This window comes from Budorcas taxicolor, chromosome 1, assembly GCF_023091745.1.
Source record: "Budorcas taxicolor isolate Tak-1 chromosome 1, Takin1.1, whole genome shotgun sequence".
Classification (NCBI taxonomy): Eukaryota; Metazoa; Chordata; class Mammalia; order Artiodactyla; family Bovidae; genus Budorcas; species Budorcas taxicolor.
In genome coordinates, this window is record NC_068910.1 from 141333639 (window position 1) to 141358037 (window position 24399).

A 24399-nucleotide genomic window follows, 5' to 3' on the forward strand; every position below is an offset into this window, starting at 1 on the left:
CTTTATACCCAAGGTTGGGTTAGACCTGGGCCTGAAAATAATGTATAGGAAAGGAAGAGAAAAGAAGGCCAACAAACGGTGGAAAACAAAATAAATTTTCCAAATAAAAGCTCTGAAAAACAAGCAAACAAAAAACCCAGAAGTACCCTGGAATAAAACATGTGCTTGAATGTTTTAAGTTATTTTTGCAGCCAGCTAGTTTTACGGTCAGCCTGGCCAACCCTGGCTTTTAAGGGCTTGACAAACATTATCAAGATTCTGACCTTAAACTGAAATTCCTTGAACTCTCAGTACCTGTGAGCTTACACCTCAAATTCCTGCCCCTGGCATGTACTTAACCAGTCACAAAGAGCCAGCATTAATGACAACTCTGGCAGGAAGCATGACTTGTAGAGAAGTTAACAAGTTCTGAGTAAGACGGAGATAAACGTAGATGACAAACCGCTATCTTGAGCTGCTTGTCCTTTAAGTATGTTGAGATCCAGACTTTTAAGTGATACTTCAGTGATCTCAAAAGCAGGAATCTTGTGTCTGCCACTATTCCAGGTAACCAACTCTCTTTTGGGGAAATTATTTTCAAAGCTACTACTCTAAGGATCTGATTTGTAATAGATTTGTGATTTGGGTAACAACTCCTCTGATGTTTAGAAATTTCCTTTAAGAAAGCCTTATCAAAATCATATGACTAATTATATTTACTGGTTAAAGATAAAGAAAGCTGGTCATGGTATCATTCCTGTGTCTCCTTTGTTTAATTTGATTGCTACTGAAATAATATGATGCAATTTAATCTTTGTTTAGCTTTGCTATGCCATAACATTTTTAAAAATCAGCAATGCTATTGATATAAAATGCTATGGTAGGATTAAATTAAGACAGGTTTACTGTTGCCTGAGCCATACTTGAGGCTCAATGACTTTTCAGTGCTGAAAAATGCAGATGGAATCATCTTAGGGTTTATTCTGATTTCTTTGCTCTATCATTCTAATATCTGCATTTCTGTATCAGTGTTACTTGAATGCAATGTATCTGAAAGGTTTATGTCTGAAATATGTTAAGACTCCCTATTTCATGATGAGTCCAAAGCCTAACATTGGAAGTGAGGGGGCAATAATGTCACACTGTGTACTTCCTACTGGGATACAGCACACAAGACTAGGAATTGACTTAAGAATGAAATGCTGTCTTCATCTATCTGTTAAGCTAGATCCTAAATCATGTCATCTACTCGTAAATAAACTTTCTTTATGGACAAAATAGGAATGTTTACTTTCCTCTCAGTTAGTATGCAAGTCTATTTGCAGCATTCTAGCAAAAGAGAGTACAACACATTTTCTGTGCTTATAAATTGTTCATTACCACGCTCTCTGATGGCCAATTCATGGCTCCATCTGCAGCTCCACAAATCTCTTTGGCCAGATAAGCTTGGTGGAGTAAATATGAGGTGCGAAAGAAGATGAGCTCAGGATTAAGGGGGAAAAAAAGATATCTCGCATGAAATTCCCATCTTTGATTTTAAATTTTCTAACTCCTTACTTGTATTGATATTTGTATTTTAGGGTCCAGGAAAATAAAAACTTCACTGACCTCATTAACATACTTTTGGGGGCTGCCTATGAATGACATTTAATGATTTTTCTCATTATACTTGAAAAGGGTCTCAGTTCAGTAGAAGAACAAATATACAAACAAATCCTTTAGATAGTAGTACTTTCTTTCCTCTGTGATGTGTGTTGTTGTAACCTAGAAGACTCAACACAGAGGACTAAGATAATTGTGTTAGAATACTTATGGTTTGAGTCTTTCAAAGCAAAGCAATCAAGGTTATTAGCTCTTCCTTCTTTGATAAACAGAGAAACGGAGATCTCAACAAGAATGTCAATGGAGCCTCGGTGGACCTTAGCCTTTGAGCAGTTAAAAATCACTCCTTCCTACATATATTTAACATCCACTATTGCTAATGGGATGGACTTCACCCCAGTTTTCATGTGGGGAACTTGATTTCTTCATGTGAAAATAATATTTACAAGTAATGACGCTCCTTCCTTTAGCTAAAATGTGAAAACAAAGCAAAAGTACAAGGTGCACAAAAGCTCCTTAGAGTAAGCAAAATCTGCCTATAGACAAAACAGAGTGTTTTCACACACCTCTGGTGATGTGTAGGATAAGAATTTGGCTCACAATATATATCTCCTGTCACTGCTGAGCTGAAGTATCTACCCAGAGATTTTTTTTTTTTTTTCCGATTAAAATTCTGTGCAACAATAGATTCTGCCACGGAGTTTTTAATTAAAAAAAAAAAACGAAATGATATAAACCCCCATTGTCTCTAGGCATTGTTTGTATTAAAAGATCAGACTGATGAAATGTTTGGATTTTATTGTTCTAAACATGTGTTTCAGTTGGTGCTATCAGACACACCATGTGAAGAAAATGAAATGTAAGTAAATAACAAGAAGCTCCACAGTTTTATTCAGCATTTTCAAAATCTGAAGACTAAAAATGTCTCAAGTCATTTGAGAAGCACAAAATGAGTTTCAAATGATCATTACAATTACTAGAGAGACAAAAAAAGTACATTACTTTTAAATGCAAATGGCTCCATTTTTCTAAAAGCAGAAAAGATGCACTTTCATTGTGGTCAGCTTTGTTAAATAAAAATAAGGGGCCTTGTTGATTTCAAGGTACTTTTGCTCACTGTGTTCTCCATCCTGGAGGTTTTAGATGTCCTTTACGTTCATGTCTTCCTTTATGACTGCATCCACATATGTTAAGACACAGACATGGGAGACAGTTTTCTGGCTAATTTGGTTTCAAATATAAGCAAACAATGATATAACCTATATAATATTTCAAAGTGTTTTGATTTAAGTTATGTAAATAATTGACTCAATTTTCTCATTTTTTTGTGCTATAGGCTTAATGCTTCTCAGAATTCTATTCTGGAAATGGGGAGAGGCTGTCATTAATAAAGCTGCTGCTGATTAATGATAACTGAAACATACTGAGACTGGTGCAAGTGCCAGAAATCACTTCTGCCAAGTGCTGTCTTCTTCTGGGAGCAGTCCTCACTGCCACTAGCTGTTTTAATTATCATTGTTACCCTCCAGGCTTCGGGCCCTGTAGACCTCCAGGGTCTTCGGGCCCTGTCTCCAGATTAAGAGGCCATGCTGGGTGGGATGCTTTCCTTGGCACTGGAATCCTTCACCTGTTTTTGGTGGATCATCCCATTATTGATAGTCTGCTTGTTAAGTATGTGCCTCTCTTTCAGTTACTGCATGTTTCTCCACTGCTGTTTCTTTGCACCGATATTGGACTTGCTTTTTCCTCTGTCTTCTGGGGTTGGTGACATAACTGACTTTTGACTATTGGTTTGTTGCATTTTGGACCTTGTGCCTGTTTCATCTTGCCCTTTCATCTTCTGCTTTTGACCCAGAGTGCTCAAATAATGAAACTGTTTGTTGTTTTTTGATCATGTTGCACGGCTTGCAGGATCTTAGTTCCCTAACCAGGGATTGAACATAGGCCCCCAGCAGTGGACGTATGGAGTCCTAACTACTGAGCAGCCAGGGAATTCCCATTAGAATGAAGAAATTCTTAATTGGAAAAATCATAAGTGTTGAATCTAACTCCATCATCAACATGACAGGAGAATATGGTATTAGAGAACTTTATATGCTAACTTTAGAGTCACTGAGGCTACTAGCCTTTTTTTCATGTGAAGAATTGAGACCCAAAGAGAGATAGTAACAAATTAACTACCGGAGTTAAACTGGTACTTAAGTACAAAACTTTTGGCTACATCATTTTGTATTTGAATGTCTGTTATTAATATATTTGTATTATTTAGTGGCTTCCCTAGTGGCACAGTGGTAAAGAATCTGCCTGTCAGGGCAGGAGATGCAGATTCAATCTCTGGGTAGGGAAGATTCTTGGGAGGAGGGCATGGAAACCCCCTCCAGTATTCTTGTCTGGAAAATTCTATGAACAGAGGAGCTTGGTGGACTATAGTCCATTGGGTCGCAAAGAGTCGGACACTACTGAGCTCATACCCATTGTTTAATATCAGTACTGTTTAATACTTTTGAATAAAAACAAACAAACAAAAAAACCCACTTCAGATATAATGAAAATTAGCAGAAAATAAAGACAGAGAAGGTAAGAAAGTGGTTGATTATGTAGGGAGCTGGTAGAAGGTAAGTAAACATACTGAATGTATTGAAAATAGACACAGTATCTCAAATCTTTTGTCACCACAAGGTGTTTGTGGGAATCTAGTATTCAGTTCAGTTCAGTTCAGTCACTCAGTCGTGTCTGACTCTTTGCGACCCCAGGAATCAGAGCACGCTTCCCTGTCCATCACCGACTCCCGGAGTTCACTCAAACTCACATCCATTGAGTCAGTGATGCCATACAGCCATCTCATCCTCTGTTGTCCCCTTCTCCTCCTGCCCCCATCCCTCCCAGCATCAGAGTCTTTTCCAATGAGTCAACTCTTCGCATGAGGTGGCCAAAGTACTGGAGTTTCAGCTTCAGCATCATTCCTTCCAAAGAACACCCAGGGCTGATCTCCTTCAGAGTGGATTGGTTGGATCTCCTTGCAGTCCAAGGGACTCGCAAGAGTCTTCTCCACCACCACAGTTCAAAAGCATCAATTCTTCGGCGCTCAGCCTTCTTCACAGTCCAACTCTCACATCCATACATGACCACAGGAAAATCCATTGCCTTGACTAGACGGACCTTAGTCGGCAAAGTAATGTCTCTGCTTTTGAAAATGCTATCTAGGTTGGTCATAACTTTCCTTCCAAGGAGTAAGCGTCTTTTAATTTCATGGCTGCAATCACCATCTGCAGTAATTTTGGAGACCAAAAAAATAAAGTCTGACACTGTTTCCACTGGTTTCACTGTTTCCTCATCTATTTCCCATGAAGTAATGGGACCAGATGCCATGATCTTCATTTTCTAGTATTAGTTCTATTTAAATTGTTTTTCAAACACAAGACAAATTTTTTCTGATCAAACCTGCTCAATTTATTTTTATAATAGCATTTATTAGAAACAGCACATTGCTAAGCTTTTGTATATAATTTAGATATTGTAAGTAATTTAATGTATGGAATAAAACATGACAGAGGCCCTTTGCATAATTATACCTTTAATCTTCCCTTTTCCCAGAAATAACCAGTATATTGATATGCATGTGCATGCAAAAATGGGTATTTAATGAAACATAACTAAAGCCATAAGCATTCTGTAAATTAATTGCATGAATACGTTGCTGATGATAGTCTGCCATATTACTGAGTTAGGGAAGTTGAGTATTTTGCTCAATAGTAAGAAAGTAAAAGGCAGAGCTTTGATCTGGCTCACAAATGACACCTGAGCCTGAGATTTTCACCACAGACCACACTATGTATCCAATATGTAGATAAAATGACACACCTGGTAACATACCTGAGGGATGCACAATCCATCCATCCTTTCGGTGACTAGTACAGTTTACCACCCTGAAATTCATTAGGTCATGTCACTAGTCTCTGGGTGATATGATTAGGCACCCATCACTCTCCCAAATTATTGTAGCTAAATTGGATTCTAGCTTTTTGTTAAGGATTATCTTTACAAAAAGGACCCATGAAATTTGTTATTGTGTTTACATTCTATGAGTACTATGAAAAACATTGCTCTTGTTGTTAAACACAGCCTATTTATGAAGCGCCGTAGTTTGAATTTGTCTCTCATTTCTCTGGAGCTTCCCTGGTGGCTCAGATGGTAAAGAATCTGCCAGGTTTGATCCCTGGATTGGGAGGATCCCCTGAAGAAGGGAATAACTATATCAGAAATAGTTGTGCGTGTGGTGAATAATGTTGTCTGTTTTTATTAATTTTAGAGAATACTGCATTACCAATTCTCTCTTTTATCCTATTAACTGCTAGAAAGTTTAAACCAGATCTGAAGCTGAGTTCTAATTTTATATACAGGATTTACTACATTCAGTTTACAAACTGATCTCACTCTGGCTTATTCTTTTTGTCTGATACTATCTGAGGTCTCACTTTTTTTTTTCTATTTTTAATATTTTCTTGAAACATTTTGTAACATGGGATATTGAATGCACTCAGGCAGTACCACACAGCAATATGAGGCTAGAACTGACTTTTACTATTCCCAGCTGCAGTGCTGCATGGTAGTAAGAGAAACATGGGCTCCAGAGCCAGACCATTTGGGTTGACAGCCTGCCTCTGGCCCTTCTAACTAGGTTATCATGGACAAGTTACTTAACTTCTTTATGACTGAACTGTCTCAATTGTAAAGTGAGAATTACAACAGTGTGATACTACTTGATAGAATTTTAAGTTTGAAAGTGAGTTAATTCATATGAAATTATATAACTGTTGGTTTAGAAAAATGCCTCGCATAGGAAATTATGGATAATTCTAGTAGAGGAGCCAACGGAACAACTCCGAGCTTTTCTTCTATTTATCAAATTAATGAATTTGTAATTAATCTTAGGTCCACAGATTCTCAGCACTGAAAAGAAAATTAGGATTGGCTATATCCCCAAATAAGAAGTATTTTAAAAGAGAAGTAGGTGTCAAAGGAGATAATTGTTGTCCTAACAGAGCAGGAATCCTCTCCACGCATCACAGTAGGACACTACTTGTTCTGAAAGGGACAAGAATTATCTCCCTTGATCCCTACTTCTTTTTTAAACTTTTTATTTTGTATGGGGGGTATAGCTGACTAACCATATTGTGATAGTTTCAGGTGAACAGCAAAAGGACTCAGCTATACATATACATGTATCCATTCTCCCCCAAGCTTCCTTTCCATCCAGGCTGACACATAGCACTGAGCAGAGTTCCATGTGCTATACAGTAGGTCCTTGTTGGTGATGCATTTTAAATATAACAAGTTTACATGTCTATCCCCAAATCTATAACTATCCTTTTCCCTCATCTTTCCCTCTGGCAACCATAAGTTCATTCTCTAAATGTTTGTGTCTCTCTTGTAAGTAAGTTCATTTCTATCATTTCTTTTCAGATTCTGTGTTTAAAGGATGTCATTCAATATTTCTCCTTCTCTGTCTGACTTACTTCACTCAGTATGACAGTCTCTAAGTCCATCCATGGTGCTGTAAGCAGCATTGTTTCATTCTTTTTTATGGCTAAATGATATTCCATTGAGTATATAAATTGCATCTTCTAAAACCATTTGTCTCTTGATGGATACTTAGCTTGATTCCATGTTTTGGCTATGGTAAACAGTGATTCAATGAGCATATATCCTTTTGGATCATGTTTTTCTCTGGATATATGCCCAGGAGTGGGATTGCAGTGTCATACGGCAGCTCTATTTTTAGCTTTTTAAGGAACCTCCATCCTGTTCTCCATAATGGCTGTACCAATTTAAATTTCCATAAACAGTGTAGAAGGGTTCCCATCTCTCTACACCCTCTCTAGCATTTATTGTTTGTGGGCTTTTTGTTGACGACCATCTGGCTGGTATGAGATGATATTGTCGTTTTGATTAGCATTTCTCTAATAATATGAATGTTGAACATCTTTCCATGTGCCTCTTGGCCATCTTATATTGGAGAAATATCTGTTTAGATCGTCTGCCCATTTGTTTATTAGGATGTTTTGATGTTGTTAAGCATCATGAACTCTTTGTACATTTTGGAGATTAATCCATTTTCTGTCACATCATTCTCAAATATTTTCTCCCAATATGTGGGTTTTCTTTTTTTGTTTTGTTTATTGTTTCCTTTGCTGTGCAAACCTTTTGAGTTTAAGTAGTTCTCATTTGTTTATTTTTGTTTTTATTTATATTATTCTGGAGGTGGATCAAGAAAGATATTGCTGTGATTTATGTCAGAGAGGATTCTGCCTATGTTTCTCCCTAGGAGTTTTATAGTGTCCAGTCTCACATCTGGGCCTTTAATCTATTTGCGCTTACTTTTGTATATGGTGACACCTACTTCTAGAAGGTTCTGGTTATTGAAAATGTCTTCCTTAAAAATTATAATCTGCTCTAATTTCTCCTGCATTTTTTTCTTTTTGACATTCTCATCTGAATTTGACTAAGCATAAATAAATCTCCTTGCAAGGAGATACAACCAGTTCATCCTAAAGGAGATCTGTCCTGGGTGGTCATTGGAAGGACTGATGTTGAAGCTGAAACTCTAGTACTTTGGCCATCTGATGCGAAGAGCTGACTCATTTGAAAAGACCCTGATGTTGGGAAAGATTGAGGGCAGGAGGAGAAGGGGACGACAGAGCATAAGATGGTTGGATGGCATCACTGACTCAATGGACATGGGTTTGGGTGGACTCTGGGATTTGGTGATGGACAGGGAGGCCAGGCGTGCTGTGGTTCATGGGGTCGCAAAGAGTCAGACACGACTGAGCGACTGAACCGAACTGAAATAAATCTCTGAGTAACAACTTTGTTTAAGCAACTGTAACTTTTCCTACACTGAAGATCTTGCACCTAAATTTGAGTATTTGAAATATTGCTACTGTTTAAAAATTAAACTTGAGAAAGACATGGAAACGATGGTAGGGAGGGAGTGAAAAGACCTATATTCTAATTTAAGTTCTTTGGTCAGCTGGTGACCTTCCCACTTATTTTCCCACAGTGAAAAATCACAATGCACAATGAAAAAATCCTCAGGGTGAAATAAGTGATCCCAAAGGAGCTTGCAACTGTGAAATCATATGATCACTTTGCATTTCTCCAGCTAACTGCTTTCTGACCATTTTATTGCTATTAGTAACTTCAACAATGTGTGCACAGGGTCAGAAAGAGGAAGTAAAGTAAATAAGTTTGGATAATTGATAGCACTTGAAAAATATTAACTGGCTCAAATATTAGAACTAAGAAATGAAATGAGGTAGTTAATATTTAGAATTGGCATATCAATAAGTATATGATCTATTTATAAATGTAAGAAGAGAAGCAGAGTTTTATCCATAGAGGAAGATGAAACAATCCATTGTCTCTGGTTATAAGCTTACATTTCAAGATTGAAAACCAAGACTCTTGTGCTCTATTATTGGATCAGGACACCAAGAAAATTTTCCTACACATATTTTTAAAGTGAGATACTACATTCAATTATATATATATATATATATATATATATATATATGTGTGTGTGTGTGTGTGTGTGTGTGTGTGTGAAAAAAGTGAAGTGAAGTCATTCAGTCATGTCCAACTCTTTGCAACCCCATGGACACCAGGCTCCTCCGTCCATGGGATTTTCTAGGCAAGAGTATTGGAGTGGGTTGCCGTTTCCTTCTCCAGGGAACTTCCTGACCCAGGGATCGAACCCAGGTCTCCCACACTGTAGACAGACACTTTCCATCTGAGCCACCACTTGATCTTAGCCAAAAGGCCGAGAAGTGATATATATATAATTGCTTATAATATACTATTTATAAAATTTATGGTTACAAAAGTGATGCATGTACATTACAAAAATTCAAAGAATATAGAAATGTTGAAAATATTAAGTGCCTCACAATACCATCTTCAAACAAAGCAGGTATTTTTAGTAACTTGGTGTATACTTGACCCCATGGACTGTAGCTCGCCAGGCTCCTCTGTTCATAGAATTATCCACACAGGAATACTGGATTGGGTAGCCATTCCCTTTTCCAGGGTATCTTTCCTACCCAGGGATTCAACCTGGAGTCCCCTGCATTGCAGGTGGATTCTTTATCATATGAGCCATCAGGGAAGCCCCACATCTGTACATACTAACTGTCTAATACCTAGTTAGTGAAATCAGTGTATTTGTGCAGAAGAAAATATACAAAGTAGAACTGAGATCTTTGTATTATTTTATTTAACAAAGCTTTCATTTTAAATATAATCTATATTCTCTTTGATGAATGGATAATATTTCTTTACAAGGATGTGCCATTAATTATTTGTAAAATCCTTGATTGATCTCTTATCTTAGGATGCTTTTTAAACTCATACTTCAGTTCCCTTTTTTTCCCTCTGTCATTTGAACTTATGTACTTGGCTAAACCCTTTAGGTGCTCCCCCACCAAAATTCTTGTTGTTTGACTTTTCTCTTAAACATTTGCAATAAAAATTTTAAATGGACACTTCACATGTGTTAAAAGTCATTTCTGAATAGTATAATGATAAACATGACACACTGCCTCCTTAGAGATGCTGAGAGCAATAAATTAGCTGACATTTATGAATGCTTTCAAGTTGAAAAGTACTGAGTGTTATTTTAACAAAGATGATTAAGCATAGCTCATCTCAGAAGTTACCAGGCTGTGATGAACAGTTTTCCACTGTTTAATCTCAGAATACTTTAACAGCAGCATCTACACCAGGGTGTGAAAAAGGTTCCTCAGTAAACATACATTCAGTACACGTGTCTGACATGAAAAGGGGCTCTAAAATGAATAGCACTTAAATGTCTATCCCTGGGGAGTTAAACCTCCTGAAAATTGCACTATGGACTTTGGCTTTGTATCACCTTTTAAATGTTAATTCAAGAATGATTGAATTCTGCCTAGATACACAAATAGTTTGACTATCCTGAAAATCAACTTCTAACTCCTTGATAAATGGTATGTGTGACCACACACACTCATTTTCCTTTTATTATAATTTCTTTATCCTACCAAGTTATTGGGCTTCCCTCATAGCTCAGTTGGTAAAGAATCCGCTTGCAATGCAGGAGTCACCGGTTTTATTCCTAGGTCCGGAAGATCCACTGGAGAAGAGATAGGCTACCTACTCCAGTATTCTTGTGCTTTCCTTGTGGCTCAGCTGGTAAAGAATCTGACAGCAATGTGGGAGACCTGGGTTCAATCCCTGGGTTGAGAAGTTAAAGTTAGTTAAGTCGCTCAGTCGTGTTCGACTCTTTGCGACCCCATGGACTGTAGCCCACCAGGCTTCTCTGTCCATGCGATTCTCCAGGCAAGAATACTGGAGTGGGTTGCCATTTCCTTCTCCAGGGGATCTTCCCGACCCAGGGATCGAATCCAGGTCTCCCGCATTAGAGGCAGACGCTTTAACCTCGGTCACCTCCCCTGAAGAATGGAAAGGCTATCCACTCTAGTATTCCGGCCTGGAGAATTCCATGGACTGTATAAGTCCACGGGGTCTCAAAGAGTCGTATATGACTGACTGACTTTCACTTTCACTTTCACTTTCAACTAGGTTATAGGCCTGCTATTCCTTATGAAGATATTAAAGGTTAATAGAGATCGTGGACTTTCCCTGGAGAATTTGCATTCTAAAGAATTCTAAGTCTCTGAATAAACAGAATACTGGAACAGTTATCTACCTAATACTTAATACCTATGACATGTTGACTCATTGGAAAAGACTTTGATGCTGGGAGGGATTGGGGGCAGGAGGAGAAGGGGATGACAGAGGATGAGATGGCTGGATGGCATCACCGACTCAATGGACGTGAGTCTGAGTGAACTCCGGGAGATGGTGATGGACAGGGAGGCCTGGCGTGCTGCGATTCATGGGGTCGCAAAGAGTCAGACATGACTGAACAACTGAACTGAACTGAACTGATAACATGTTAGTTCTGAAAAGTAGTTACTACCACCTTCTCAATGCACAACAGTATTCATAACTCTAGAATCAACCCTATTACAGTGCAATTATCTGTCTGTGTCTGACAGATTCACAATTAGCTGTATTCTCAGTGCCTTAAATGAAGTGGACATACGGTAAATATTTGTTTAATTATGCTGGGGTGTACAGTGACCAGGTGATCGTAGGGGAAACAGGTGTGGTCAGAACAAATACTGTGGTCCAGAAGAATAAGCTTTGTCAATCTAGAGATCCAGCACTAACTGCTCTTCCTTTATCACCAGGTGCATAAACTCTAAAGATCATTACACAAATGGCTGGTATATCTGGTAAGGACATCCTCAATTTGTGCTATAAAATCTTTGGTGGTATATACATACCCCTTTTCCTAAATAATTGAGATAGCATATGAAATCATACAGCTTAAGAAAACTTTAGGGATCGTGTGGATTAACATACATAGAAACATCAGCTTCAGGTCATTGGCCAGTGTTTACTTAAACACTTCCTATGACAGGGAACTGACTGTTTTTAAGAATGATAGTTTATTCCCAAGTTGGATATTTTTAAAGGTGAAATCTTTCTCCTGAAATCTTTCAAAATGACCCATCCACCGATTTTAGTTCTTGCCTTAAACATTCAGGATAAGACAAAAAAAAAAAAAGTTGTTATAAATTTCTAAATCTTGGCTTCTGTATTTTTCAAACTAAACATTGCAGTTAGTGGTTAGTTCCTCAACGATAGAAACCCTGTCTTGCCAACCTTTGAATCCCCACTTCCAACATCTAAAATCTATTTGGTCACTTACATTCTAGAAGGTGGTGCAGTGGTAAAGAATCTGCCTGCCAAAGCAGGAGACACAAGAGACGTGAGTTTGATCCCTGAATTGAGAAGCTCTCCTGGAGTAGGAAATGACAACCCACTCTAGTATTCTTGCCTGGGAAATTCAATGAACAGAGGAGCCTGTTAGACCATGGGGTCACAAAGAGTCGGATCTGACTGAGAGAGTGCACACACACACACAAGGAATTTGGCCTCACAGATTCCTTATAGCCAGGTTTGCTGAGTGTTTGCACCTTTCCAGGAAGTAGCAGGAGCTCTTAACTTTGAGACATGTTCCATCTCAGTCCTCCCCTGCTTTCTCTGGTGTCAGGTTCTTGCTGCTGATTTTCCTGGTGGCTCTTCTCTGTGGAACAGTGATCTTCTGCCTCCAGTGCTGCCTTAGGAGATTCAAAAATGGTCCCCAAAGACGCACCATGGCTGTTTTTGCTGTTGGAGACTTGGACTCCGTTTACGGTAAGCTGTTTACACACTTCTAGATGTCCTCTTTGGAAACTTTATAGTTTTGTGTGAGTTGAAAAGTTAATCTATGAAAAACAAATTTGTAAACATAGAACAAGATATAGTTTACTGAGGACTGAAAGGCACACACTGGGGAGAGAGTCTAAATGAGAAAACTTCAGAAGAAGACTCCAAAAAGAGAAAAATTGTGTCCTGGGGGAGTGACTCAGAGCTGAGTATGGGAACAGAACCTAAACCTAAACATTCAGTCAACAAGCAGAAGGGAAAAGGTACACAGGGCTGGCCACTCCAGGTGAAAGCAGGGTTTCAGGTACAGAGGAGTATCTCTGGGCTTTTGATGTCCATCTGTCACCTTGTGTTCATTTACAAAGCTTGCCATGCCTCACTTACCTGCAATAATACCGAATAACGCTTTTCAGATTGTCTGCTTCCAGTGCAGAGCCTGAAATACTTTGGATTGTGTGAATGAGTGTCAGGACTCATGTCCTTTCTCTCCAGACACATTGGCAGTCTCCTGATCCTTCCTGCTCCCCACACCCACTCCCAAACCCTGTCTTTCTATTATTTTTTAGTGTGCATTAAGAGGTAAGAAATGGAGAAAATTGTGGTCTTGAGTTATTTGTAACCTCCAGCCTCAGCTTTAAGTAGAAAAATGACAGTTTTGTGATTTCTGAGAGGTGACAATTGACAGTTTATATCTTCGTGTTAAGCATTGTCCTCATCCAGAGATTATCTATTATGAGATTTTCCTTCTAAGGCACTACATTGTATATTACAGTCGCCTCTAGAGTGGTAGAAACTAACAGCTGCCCTTCAAATACTTGGGTCAGCATAAGATTTTCAATAGAGAGAGTGGGAGATGTCCTGGAAAAACTCACAGCTAAATAGGAAGTGGGTGAAAAATAAACGGAAGTGTTTTAATCTCAAAACTCAGTATTAAGATTTAGTGATTGGATTCACTGTTAATTTTTTTTAAGTTATTATTTAATAGGGAAACACATTGTTAATTTGAAAAAAATGATTTTTTGGGAAAGGATAATTAAAGTCTCCAATGAAAATAGCTTTTTCTTCTAAAATCAGCAGCACTTTCCACTGAATGTATAGACAAATAGGGTCACTGAACTTCAAGCAGAATATGTTGGTCAAAGGGATCAACGTGGTCACATTGGTCTATTTCTCTTTATCTAACAAGAGGTATTCAGTAAACACAACTATGTTTCTTCCACCTTGACTTGAGCGACTGCAGAGGGGAATCTGCACTGGTCTTCTTAGCCATCCTCTCACTCTGAAGCGTTAAAACAAAACAAAAATCTGTTTTTAATTTTTGGTAAATAAGCTACCCAGTTATACTGTTACAACTTTTCAGGCAGTTTATGTGCCACAGTTAAATCCCCATTTATCTAATATTTTTATATTTCCTGGATGATGGTTTACATACATGCTTTTGAATTTTCTGAACTTCCCTGACAGGTATGAATGTGATAAAAGGAGTCAAGACTGCGATAATGCTTCACAATTTAATTTACACTGACAAAGTACTAGGCACTAGGTCAGGGGTTTCACAGATACTATCTCTAATTCTTAAAATACCAACTCAGAGAAGTGGCTATTACTTCCTCTAGAGGATGTTATCTATTTTTCTCACTCTGCTGTATAAATATACCCCTTAAATCTCTGTTGCAGGTCAACTAATATACTCCAAATTTTCCAGGATTGAGGATAATGAGCAATGAAAAGTTACATAGGGCACACATGGCAAAGGATTAGACACGACTGAGAAACAGTACACTCACACACACTCACGCACACACACACACACACACACACACACGGCTAGTTACCTCACTCTTGGACACTAACCACAGCCTTATATCTTGAACCACCAGACGTTTCCATTGGGTGATTCCTCAGTGGTGGGTTTCGCTGTGCAGAACCCTCATTTCCTTCCTCATTCTCTTCCTCATTCTATCTTTTCCTTCTTAATCTCTGGGGTGTAGCCTTCACGCTTGTATTTTGCAAGAACATTTAAACTCTTTTTCACATTAAATGGCATTACCAAGTTCACTTCTGTTGATGTCCATTGTAGAGAACACATTCAGTTGCCTCTTTTGGTCTATTTCTATCCTCACGTATGGTGATTTTCCCACCCACTGCCTGTCTCCCATCCTGTCCTATGGATGTTCAGGGTGGCTATATAGGTAGAGAATCACCATTCACATCGTCTTTGATGTGGATGTGGCTCCCAGACTTATGCTTCTTGCCATTCTTATTTTTCCTCTCCAAAACAAAACACAAATAGTTCAGGAAGTGGTATTCTCTGGGATCTCTAGTCATTGGCTTGTTGGTTTAATCGCTAAGTCGTGTCTGACTCTTGCAGCCCCATGGACTGTAGCCCGCCTGTCTCCTCTGTCCATGGGATTTCCCAGACAAGAACACTGGAGCAGGTTGCCATTTCCTTCTCCAGGGGACCTTCCAACCTAGGGATCAAACTCACATCTTCTGCATTGTAGGTGGCTTCTTTACCCCTGAGCCACCACAGAAGCCCCAGGTCACCTCTTCTTAACTAGTAATTTCTGGAATTAAACTCCAGGGAGCTAATATTATAAGGCAGTCTGACACCCAGACCCACACCAAATTTCCTTTCTCGACTGAATTCTCATTATACTCTGACTTCTCCAGACAAATATCCTCCCTATCTAATATTTCCTTAAAAGGAGGTACTCTCCGAAAGAGAAGTGAGGGAAATACTAAAGGATCTTTTTATTGCTGAGAGGGAAGTAAGGGCCAAACCATAGCTTTTGCCTCCAAAGTCCCACAAAATTTTGTGCCCCCAGGTTGGAGCTAAGTCCACTACTGCTGGGTTTTCCCATCTACACTGCAGGTTATGAGTTTGTACTTCTGAGTCTTCCCTGTAGCCACTATTCAGAAGCAGGAGAGGAAAATGAGAACTCGTTTGCAAACTACTGGTGACATATTAGAATATGAAATAAGGTTCCTGGACTCCTTGATCAAAAGGGGGCAGATAGGACTTCCCTCCTGAATATAGAATGTAGGAAATAAGTCATTTAAAGCATTTCAATGATGAAACGAGATTTTATGTATAAGCCCCAGGTTCCTCTAAGACTTCCATTTTATTTCCTCAAAATTTATTTCATGTTATTACCATATTCTGCTGAATATATTAGTTTAAAAAGCTCTGCTCTTCTGACCTGAGGGTCAGAGGTTTGACATTCAAGATCCCATGAAATCTGCCCTCAGATGAGAAGAGCAAAGAGAATTTTGACGGACTATCAGAGGCTGGAGTGGAGTGAACTTTACTGATGTTCAAATATATAAAATGGGAAATTTCTCACTGGCAATTCTTGACAATATTACATGACTCTGGTTGTCAATTATCTTGATTAGAAATAATAAAAAGAGGAAGGAAAATACTTGGCTCAGGAATCCTTGTAAAATGTGTTTAAGGAAGGCCTTACCAGTTCAGCCCATCACAGTGATGAGACTTCTGTCTGGAAAAGTCCTTAGGAATCTCAGCCAAATACCAAGGCCTCAAGAGAATCTTCTAAACCAATAATCATGCCTTTTCACAATTCTATGTTGACTCAGGGTTCGGATCTGATTTCCTTCCCCTCTGAAAAGGTCTAATGTTTCCATGTCATAACATGTTATGATGAAGCTCTTTGTGCACCAATAAAAGAATTAATTCCTCTGATACTTCAGCAGAGGGTAAGGAGGAAGAGAAGGTATTGCTAGAGAAAGAGGAGGAGGAGGACCAGAATAGAGTCAAGGAAGTGGAGGAGAAAAGGAAGAAAAAAGAGCTAGAGGAGAAGCAGAGACACCTCTCCTGAGACACTCATCCTGGCTTGGCTCCTCCTCGGGCTGATCTCCTGGATAATGCTGCATTTCAGCTATTCAATCTCCCTGGTTCCATTTCTTCTGCAATTTCAGAAGTAATCTAACCTTTTTCTTATTTCAGGGCAAATAGAAATACTAGTCTTCCAGCAATGATTAAATGTGAATGCTCCAGTTTGGGAAGGGGAGGAGGGACTGGGCAGTCAGGCAAGAAGCTGATCCTTACATACTCTATTCTCCTCTCTCCTCCCCTCCCCCAGAATCCTATCTTATTTAGGAATGCTTTTTGAAATGTCATTTTCCTATGCCTTGTGTTCTACATGTAAGTATTCTGAGACTCATTGTGGGAAAGGAATGAGAGTCTTTCACAAGCTGTCATGGATGGGCATGATGATAGTAACGACTCATGTTTATTGAGCACTTATCATGTGTCATGTTCTGGGCTACTCCTCGACATTTCTCATCTCACTTATTCTTCCTTACAGCTTCCCTGGTGGCTCAGAGGTAAAAGCGTCTGCCTGCCATGCAGGAGAGCTGGGTTCGATCCCTGGGTCGGGAATATCCTCTGGAGAAGGAAATGGCAACCCACTCCAGTATTCTTGGCTAGAGAATCCCATGGACGGAGGAGCCTGGTGGGCTACAGTCCACGGGGTCGCAAGGAGTCGGACACGACTGAGCGACTTCACTTTCACAGCTCCATGAACAGTTCACTGTCATTCTGAACACTGAAAATGAGGGAACAAAGGCAGAGATTAGGGACAGAGTAGATGGTAGAATGGTGGCTCAAATTCAGGCAATCTTAGTCTCCCCCATGTGAAAGAACAGAATGATATAAAAAAGGACACAGAACAGAAAGAAAAAGAAAGGCATTTTCAAATGAACCAAGTCCATTAGAGTGACTCTTTATGACTTGGGGAATCTGAACTCCGGGTATAAAAAATTAGCAGTGAGTGTATTGGTTTTACAAAATCAAACAACAAACTGTTATCTTCACCAACAGCTGTCAAAATCATAGGATTTTTGTAGGCATTTTTAACTGAGCTCTCTCAGGTTCCTAATTTGTCAAAAGGTAAAAATAATGCCTGTTTCCCTCCCAATCACATTAAACATGCTTTGAAAAAAAAATTGAGAAGTGACATGTGTTCAATTTTACAAAAGCTCTCTGAGCTTAATTCTGTTTATGATATAAATACTCTATGGTTTTTATAAGTTTAAGAGCAATGGGCAAATCTGTAGTAAGGAAATAATACTGAACCTTTTCTAACATAAAGAGCAAGTGTCAATATCTTGCTGCCTGGAGCATGACACTAATAAAGACCCTGGTGGATATAAATACAAGCTAATAATTATTTTGAATAAACCTGGTCAACCACTCCAGATACAATGATAGCCAAGTTACCTCTGACTTTGTTTTGGATTTGCTGGAAGCAGTTCATCCGGAAAATGGGCAGTGTTTACTAATCGTATCCACAAAGGAGGGAAATACTGAGGCAAGTCCACTCTGCCAGTGTTAACTCTTTTTATCAAGACATTTGGACTAGCCTACATCATTCTAAACTTCCTAAATATTCAAGGCTCTAACCACAAGAAAGTTTTGTTTTTAATAAGAAAGTTTTCATTCAGTAATCTCTGTGCCATTAACCTTAATAAGGATAATGATTAAATCATTATTTAAACATTAAAATAAGAAAATTTGGGAAATATTACTGTCAATAAAGGAAAATGCATGCATACTCCTAGCATAGTACAGTTCTTCATATATAATAATAATGCTAATGATAATACTTGACCGCCTGAAGAGAAGAGCCAACTCATTGGAAAAGACTCTGATGCTGGACAAGATTGAGGGCAGGAAGAGAAGGGGGCCACAGAGAATTAGACAGTTGGATGGCATCATTGACTCAATGAGTTTGAGCAAACTCCTGGAGATCTTGATGGACAGGGAGGCCTGGTGTGCTACAGCCCTTGGGGTCCAAAAGAGTTGGACATGACTAAGCGACTAAACAAGAACAACAACAAAATGCTAATATCACTATGATAATAGTGACAGTCAACTTTAATGCATGTCAGGCTTTGTTTTAAGCATGTTACATTCATTTAGCCTTGCTTTTACAGATATTGCACAACAGCAAGCTGAGGTATAAAAATGTGTAATAAGTTAGTGTTAGGTTATTCAATTAAATAAATTAACTCCTTAAGGAAAGTATTGAACCAGCAGGTGAGATTTATATTCTACATATGGCTCCACTCTTTACATATTACATTAATATTTAAATTATTGTACTTTGTCCTGTGAACCAGTGAGATACAAAATGAAGTAAATACAAATATATGGAAATTCATGATTCTAAATAAAATGCACTCCAAAATAATTTACATATGGATTTCACTGATACAGCTATTGCCTTTTATGTAACTACTCTTGGAGTCATTTTAATAATTGTGGCTTGTTCTTTGAAATCTCCTAGATGGTATAGAATCTTAATCCTTTAAGGAAGGGGTCATCAAACTTTTTGTATTAAAGTCCAGACAAGAAATATGTTTGGCTTTGCAAGCATATGATCTCTATGGGGACTGCTAATTTCTGCAATTATAGTAGAAAAAGCAGCCAGAGACAACATGAAAATGAATGGACATGATAGTGTTACAATTCATTTTAATACACAAAAGCAGTCAAAGTTTAGTTTAAGGGTGTAATTTCTTCTTTAAAGGTGAATTTATGGCTGTCATGAATTTATATTATGATATTGATTTGGGAAGAAGCAGTCAAATTATTCCCAGAAAGGTAAAGACCTTGAGAAAAAAAGGAAAACAATATAGATAAATGACTATAAAGTATTACTATTGATTTCCTGTGTGACTCTAAAGCAGTCTTTCAAGCCAATACTAACAAAAGATTTCCCAAAAACCTATTGGAATAAGTGCATAATCTCTCAAGGTGATCAGTTTAAGGAAGAAAATGCATGTCTTTTATATTGGATGGTTTGTAGTGTGCATAATCTAAGTCAAGACCTTTAATTTCAAAATTTAAAATTTGAGAATGCTTTTTGCTTATTGTATGTATATACTTTAATTACAAACTTTTCACAACTTAATATTTTTACTATGCATCATCGACAAATGTTGAAATTAATTAATTGCATTAGTTGCAGTTTACAGAACATACACATGAAAGAATGAGGTTCAGATGTAATACTTTAATGTTTCTAGTGTGATTGCATATCTCATGATGGGAGCATTAACTAAAATGCCATTAGTGTTTACAGGAATCTTGTCTTCTGATCTACCAAAAGGGATATTTCTTCTCGTTTCAGCTGTTAAATTGTAAATGCTTCTTGATGGCTTAGTCAATGATGGCCTAATCGGTGCATGAGAGCAAATTTTCTTGCTATAATGATTAAAATATCATAGCAGAGAGTGAGATGATTGTAAATTTTTTCTCAAGGGTACAAATAATTTTCAGTTGCTCCAGTGATCCAAGAAATGCCAGATTTTATTAGGCAGCTCATGTGCTTCTGTTTTATGCTGACTAGAAAGATTATGCCTCCACCTTTCTCTTTCCAGGGACAGAAGCAACTGTGACTCCAACTGTTGGAATGCACCTTCACACTCAAAACCCTGAACTGTTTCGTGTTCCCTGTTTTGGAGTTTTAGGCCCCCCGCCTCCATATGAAGAAATTAAAATCAAGCCGAGTTCAGACCTAGATCGCTAATTGAAATGATCAGAAATATTTAAAATTCCAAAACATACAATTTAGGAACAATTCTTTCACTTGGTGAGAATTCCTGGAGATCAGTTAATGTAGTCTTGAAAAGGACAAATAAATGAATATAAGAAAAGAATTTTGGGCATGGAGATGTTTCTGTAGTCAAATAGTGCACGCTTGTTTTATCACTGTTGTTTTATAATTTTATCTTCCTAATCAAGTTTCTTTTTTTTTTAATTTTTATTTTTACATTATTTTACTTTACAATACTGTATTGGTTTTGCCATACATTGACATGAATCTGCCATGGGTGTACATGAGTTCCCAATCCTGAACTCCCCTCCCACCTCCAGTAGGTAGTAATTAACATAAGCAGTGGCTTCCATTAAGTTCAGAGTTCCACTCTAGAATGTATCACAGATTTCTCTGCCTCAATCTCTGTTTTAACCTGACCTCTTTGCTGATATGGGGTCAATAAAATTATTGTCATTTAACAGTGACCCACAATAAACTGTGGAAAATTCTGAAAGAGACGGGAATACCAGACCAACTGACCTGCCTCTTGAGAACTTGTATATAGGTCAGGAAGCAACAGTTAGAACTGCACATGGAACAACAGACTGGTTCCAAATAGGAAAAGGAGTACATCAAGGCTATATATTGTCATCCTGCTTATTTAACTTGTATGCAGAGTACATCATGAGATAACGTGGGCTGAGGAAGCACAAGCTGGAATCAAGATTGCCGGGAGAAATATCAGTAACCTCAGATATGCACGTGATACCACCCTTATGGCAGAAAGTGAAGAAGGACTAAACAGCCTCTTGAGGAAAGTGAAAGAGGAGAGTGAAAAAGTTGGCTTAAAGCTTAACATTCAGAAAACGAAGATCCTGGCATCCAGTCCCATCACTTCATGGGAAATAGATGGGGAAACAGTTGAAACAGTGGCAGAATTTATTTTTTTGGTCTCCAAAATCACTGCAGTTGGTGACTGCAGCCATGAAATTAAAAGACGCTTACTCCTTGGAAGGAAAGTTATGACCAACCTAGACAGCATATTAAAAAGCAGAGACATTACTTTGCCAACATAGGTCCATCTAGTCAAGGCTATGGTTTTTCCAATAGCCATGTATGGATATGAGTGTTGGACTGTAAAGAAAGCTGAGCACCAAAGAATTGATGCTTTTGAACTATGGTGTTGGAGAAGACTCTTGAGAGTCCCTTGGACTGCAAGGAAATCCAACCAATCCATTCTAAAGGAGATCAGTCCTGTGGGTTCTTTGGAAGGAATGATGCTAAAGCTGTAATCCCATGATGTGGAGAAACAGAGGCTCCAGATTTATTTAGTTCAGTTCAGTTCAGTTCAGTCACTCAGTCGTGTCCAACTCTTTGCGACCCCATGAACCGCAGCATGCCAGGCCTCCCTGTCCATCACCAACTCCGAAAGTTTACCCAAACTCATGTCCATTGAGTCAGTGATGCCATCCAACCATGTCATCCTCTGCCATCCCTTTCTTCTCCTGCCTTCAATCTTTCCCAACATCAGGGTGTTTTCAAATGAGTCAGCTCTTCTCATCAAATGGCCAAAATATTGGAGTTTCAGCTTCAATATCAGTCCTTCCAGTGAACACCCAGGACTAATCTGCTTTAGATGGACTGGTTGGATCTCCTTACAGTCCAAGGGACTCTCAAGAGTCTTCTCCAACACCACAGTTCAAAAGCATCAATTCTTTGGTGCTCAGCTTTCTTTATAGTCCAATTCTCATTTCCATACATGACTATTGGAAAAACCATAGCCTTGACTAGATGTACCTTTGTTGGCAAAGTAATGTCTCTGCTTTTTAATATGCTGTCTAGGTTGGTCATAAATTTCATTCCAAGGAGTAAGCATCTTTTAATTTCATGGCTATAGTCACCAACTGCAGTGATTTTGGAGACCAAAAAAATAAACTCTGCCACTGTTTCCCCATCTATTTGCCATGAAGTGATGGGGCCAGATGCCATGATCTTCGTTTTCTGAATGTTAAGCTTTAAGTCAATTTTTTCACTCTCCTCTTTCACTTTCCTCAAGAGGCTGTTTAGTCCTTCTTCACTTTCTGCCATAAGGGTGGTGTCGTCTGCATATCTGAGGTTATTGATATTTCTCCCGGCAATCTTGATTCCAGTTTGTACTTCATCCAGCCCAGCATTTCTCATGATGTACTCTGCATGTAAGTTAAATAAAGAGGGTGATAATATACAGCCTTGACTTACTCCTTTTCCTGTTTGGAACCAGTCTGTTGTTCCATGTCTGGTTCTAACTGTTGCTTCCTGATGTGCATACAGGTTTCTCAAGAGGCAAGTCAGGTGGTCTGGTATTCCCGTCTCTTTCAGAATTTTCCACAGTTTATTGTGATCCACACAGTCAAAGGCTTTGGCATAGTCAATAAAGCAGAAGTAGATGTTTTTCTTGAACTCTTTGCTTTTTCAATGATCCAGCAGAAGTTGGCAATTTGATCTCTGGTTCCTGTGCCTTTCCTAAAACCAGCTTGAACATCTGGAATTTTGTAGTTCACGAATTACTGAACCCTGGCTTAGAGAATTTTGAGTATTGCTTTACTAGTGTGTAAGATGAGTGCAATTGTGCAGTAGTTCGAGCATTCTTTGGCATTGCCTTTCTTTGGGATTGGAATGAAAACTGACCTTTTCCAGTCCTGTGGCCACTGCTGAGTTTTCCAAATTTGCTGGCATAATGAGTGCAGCACTTTCACAGCATCGTCTTTTAGGATTTGAAATAGCTCAGCTGGAATTCCATCACCTCCACTAGCTTTGTTCATAGTGATACTTCCTAAGGGCCACTTGACTTCACATTCCAGGATGTATGGCTCTAGGTGAGTGATCACACCACTGTGATTATCTGGCTCGTGAAGATCTTTTTTGTACAATTCTTCTGTGTATTCTTGCTACCTCTTCTTAATATCTTCTGCTTCTGTTAGGTCCCTACCATTTCTGTCCTTTATTGAGCCCATCTTTGCATGAAATGTTCCCTTGGTATCTCTAATTTTCTTGAAGAGCCCCCCAGTGTTTCCTGTTCTATTGTTTTCCTCTATTTCTTTGCATTGATCTCTGAGAAAGGCTTTCTTATCTCTCCTTGCTATTCTTTGGAACTCTGCATTCAAATGGGTATATCTTTCCTTCTTTCCTTTGCTTTTCACTTCTCTTCTTTTCACAGCTACTTGTAAGGCCTTCTCAGATAACATTTAGCTTTGTTTGCATTTCTTTCCCTTGGGGATGGTCTTGCTCCCTGTCTCCTGTACAATGTCTCGAACCTCTGTCCATAGTTCATCAGGCACTCTGTCTATCAGATCTAGATCTTTAAATCTATTTCTCACTTCTACTGTATAGTCATTAGGGATTTGATTTAGGTCATACCTGAATGGTCCAGTGGTTTTCCTCACTTTCTGCAATTTCAGTCCAAATTTGGCAATAAGTAGTTCATGATCTGTGGAGAAGGCAATGGCACCCCACTTTTACCTGGAAAACCCCATGGATGGAGGAGCCTGGTAGGCTACAGTCCGTGGGATCACTGAGAGTCACACACAACTGTGCGACTTCACTGTCACTTCTCACTTTCATGCATTGGAGAAGGAAATGGCAACCCACTCCAGTGTTCTTGCCTGGAGAATCCCAGGGACAGGGGAGCCTGGTGGGCTGCCGTCTATGGAGTTACACAGAGTCGGACACGACTGAAGCGACTTAGCAGCAGCAGCAGTTCATGATCTGAGCTGCAGTCAGCTCCCAGTCTTGTTTTTGCTGACTGTATAGAGCTTCTCCATCTTTGGCTGCAAAGAATATAATCAGTCTGATTTCGATGTTGGCCATCTGGTGATGTCCATGTTTAGCGTCTTTCCTTGTGTTGTTGGAAGAGGATATTTGCTATGACTAGTGCGTTCTCTTGGCGAAATTCTATTAG

The 24399-nt window shown here is 38.8% G+C and overlaps 1 protein-coding gene across 1 annotated transcript; it reads left to right on the top strand.

The window, feature by feature from the left end:
- Positions 1 to 471: 471 nt before the first annotated feature.
- Positions 472 to 20453, top strand: TMEM207 (transmembrane protein 207). Its single transcript, XM_052649936.1, has 5 exons — positions 472 to 546; positions 2403 to 2440; positions 11871 to 11915; positions 12740 to 12882; positions 20305 to 20453. The coding sequence occupies exons 1-5, from the start codon at positions 472 to 474 to the stop codon at positions 20451 to 20453; spliced, it is 450 nt and encodes a 149-aa protein (XP_052505896.1).
- The last annotated feature ends 3946 nt before the right edge of the window (positions 20454 to 24399 follow it).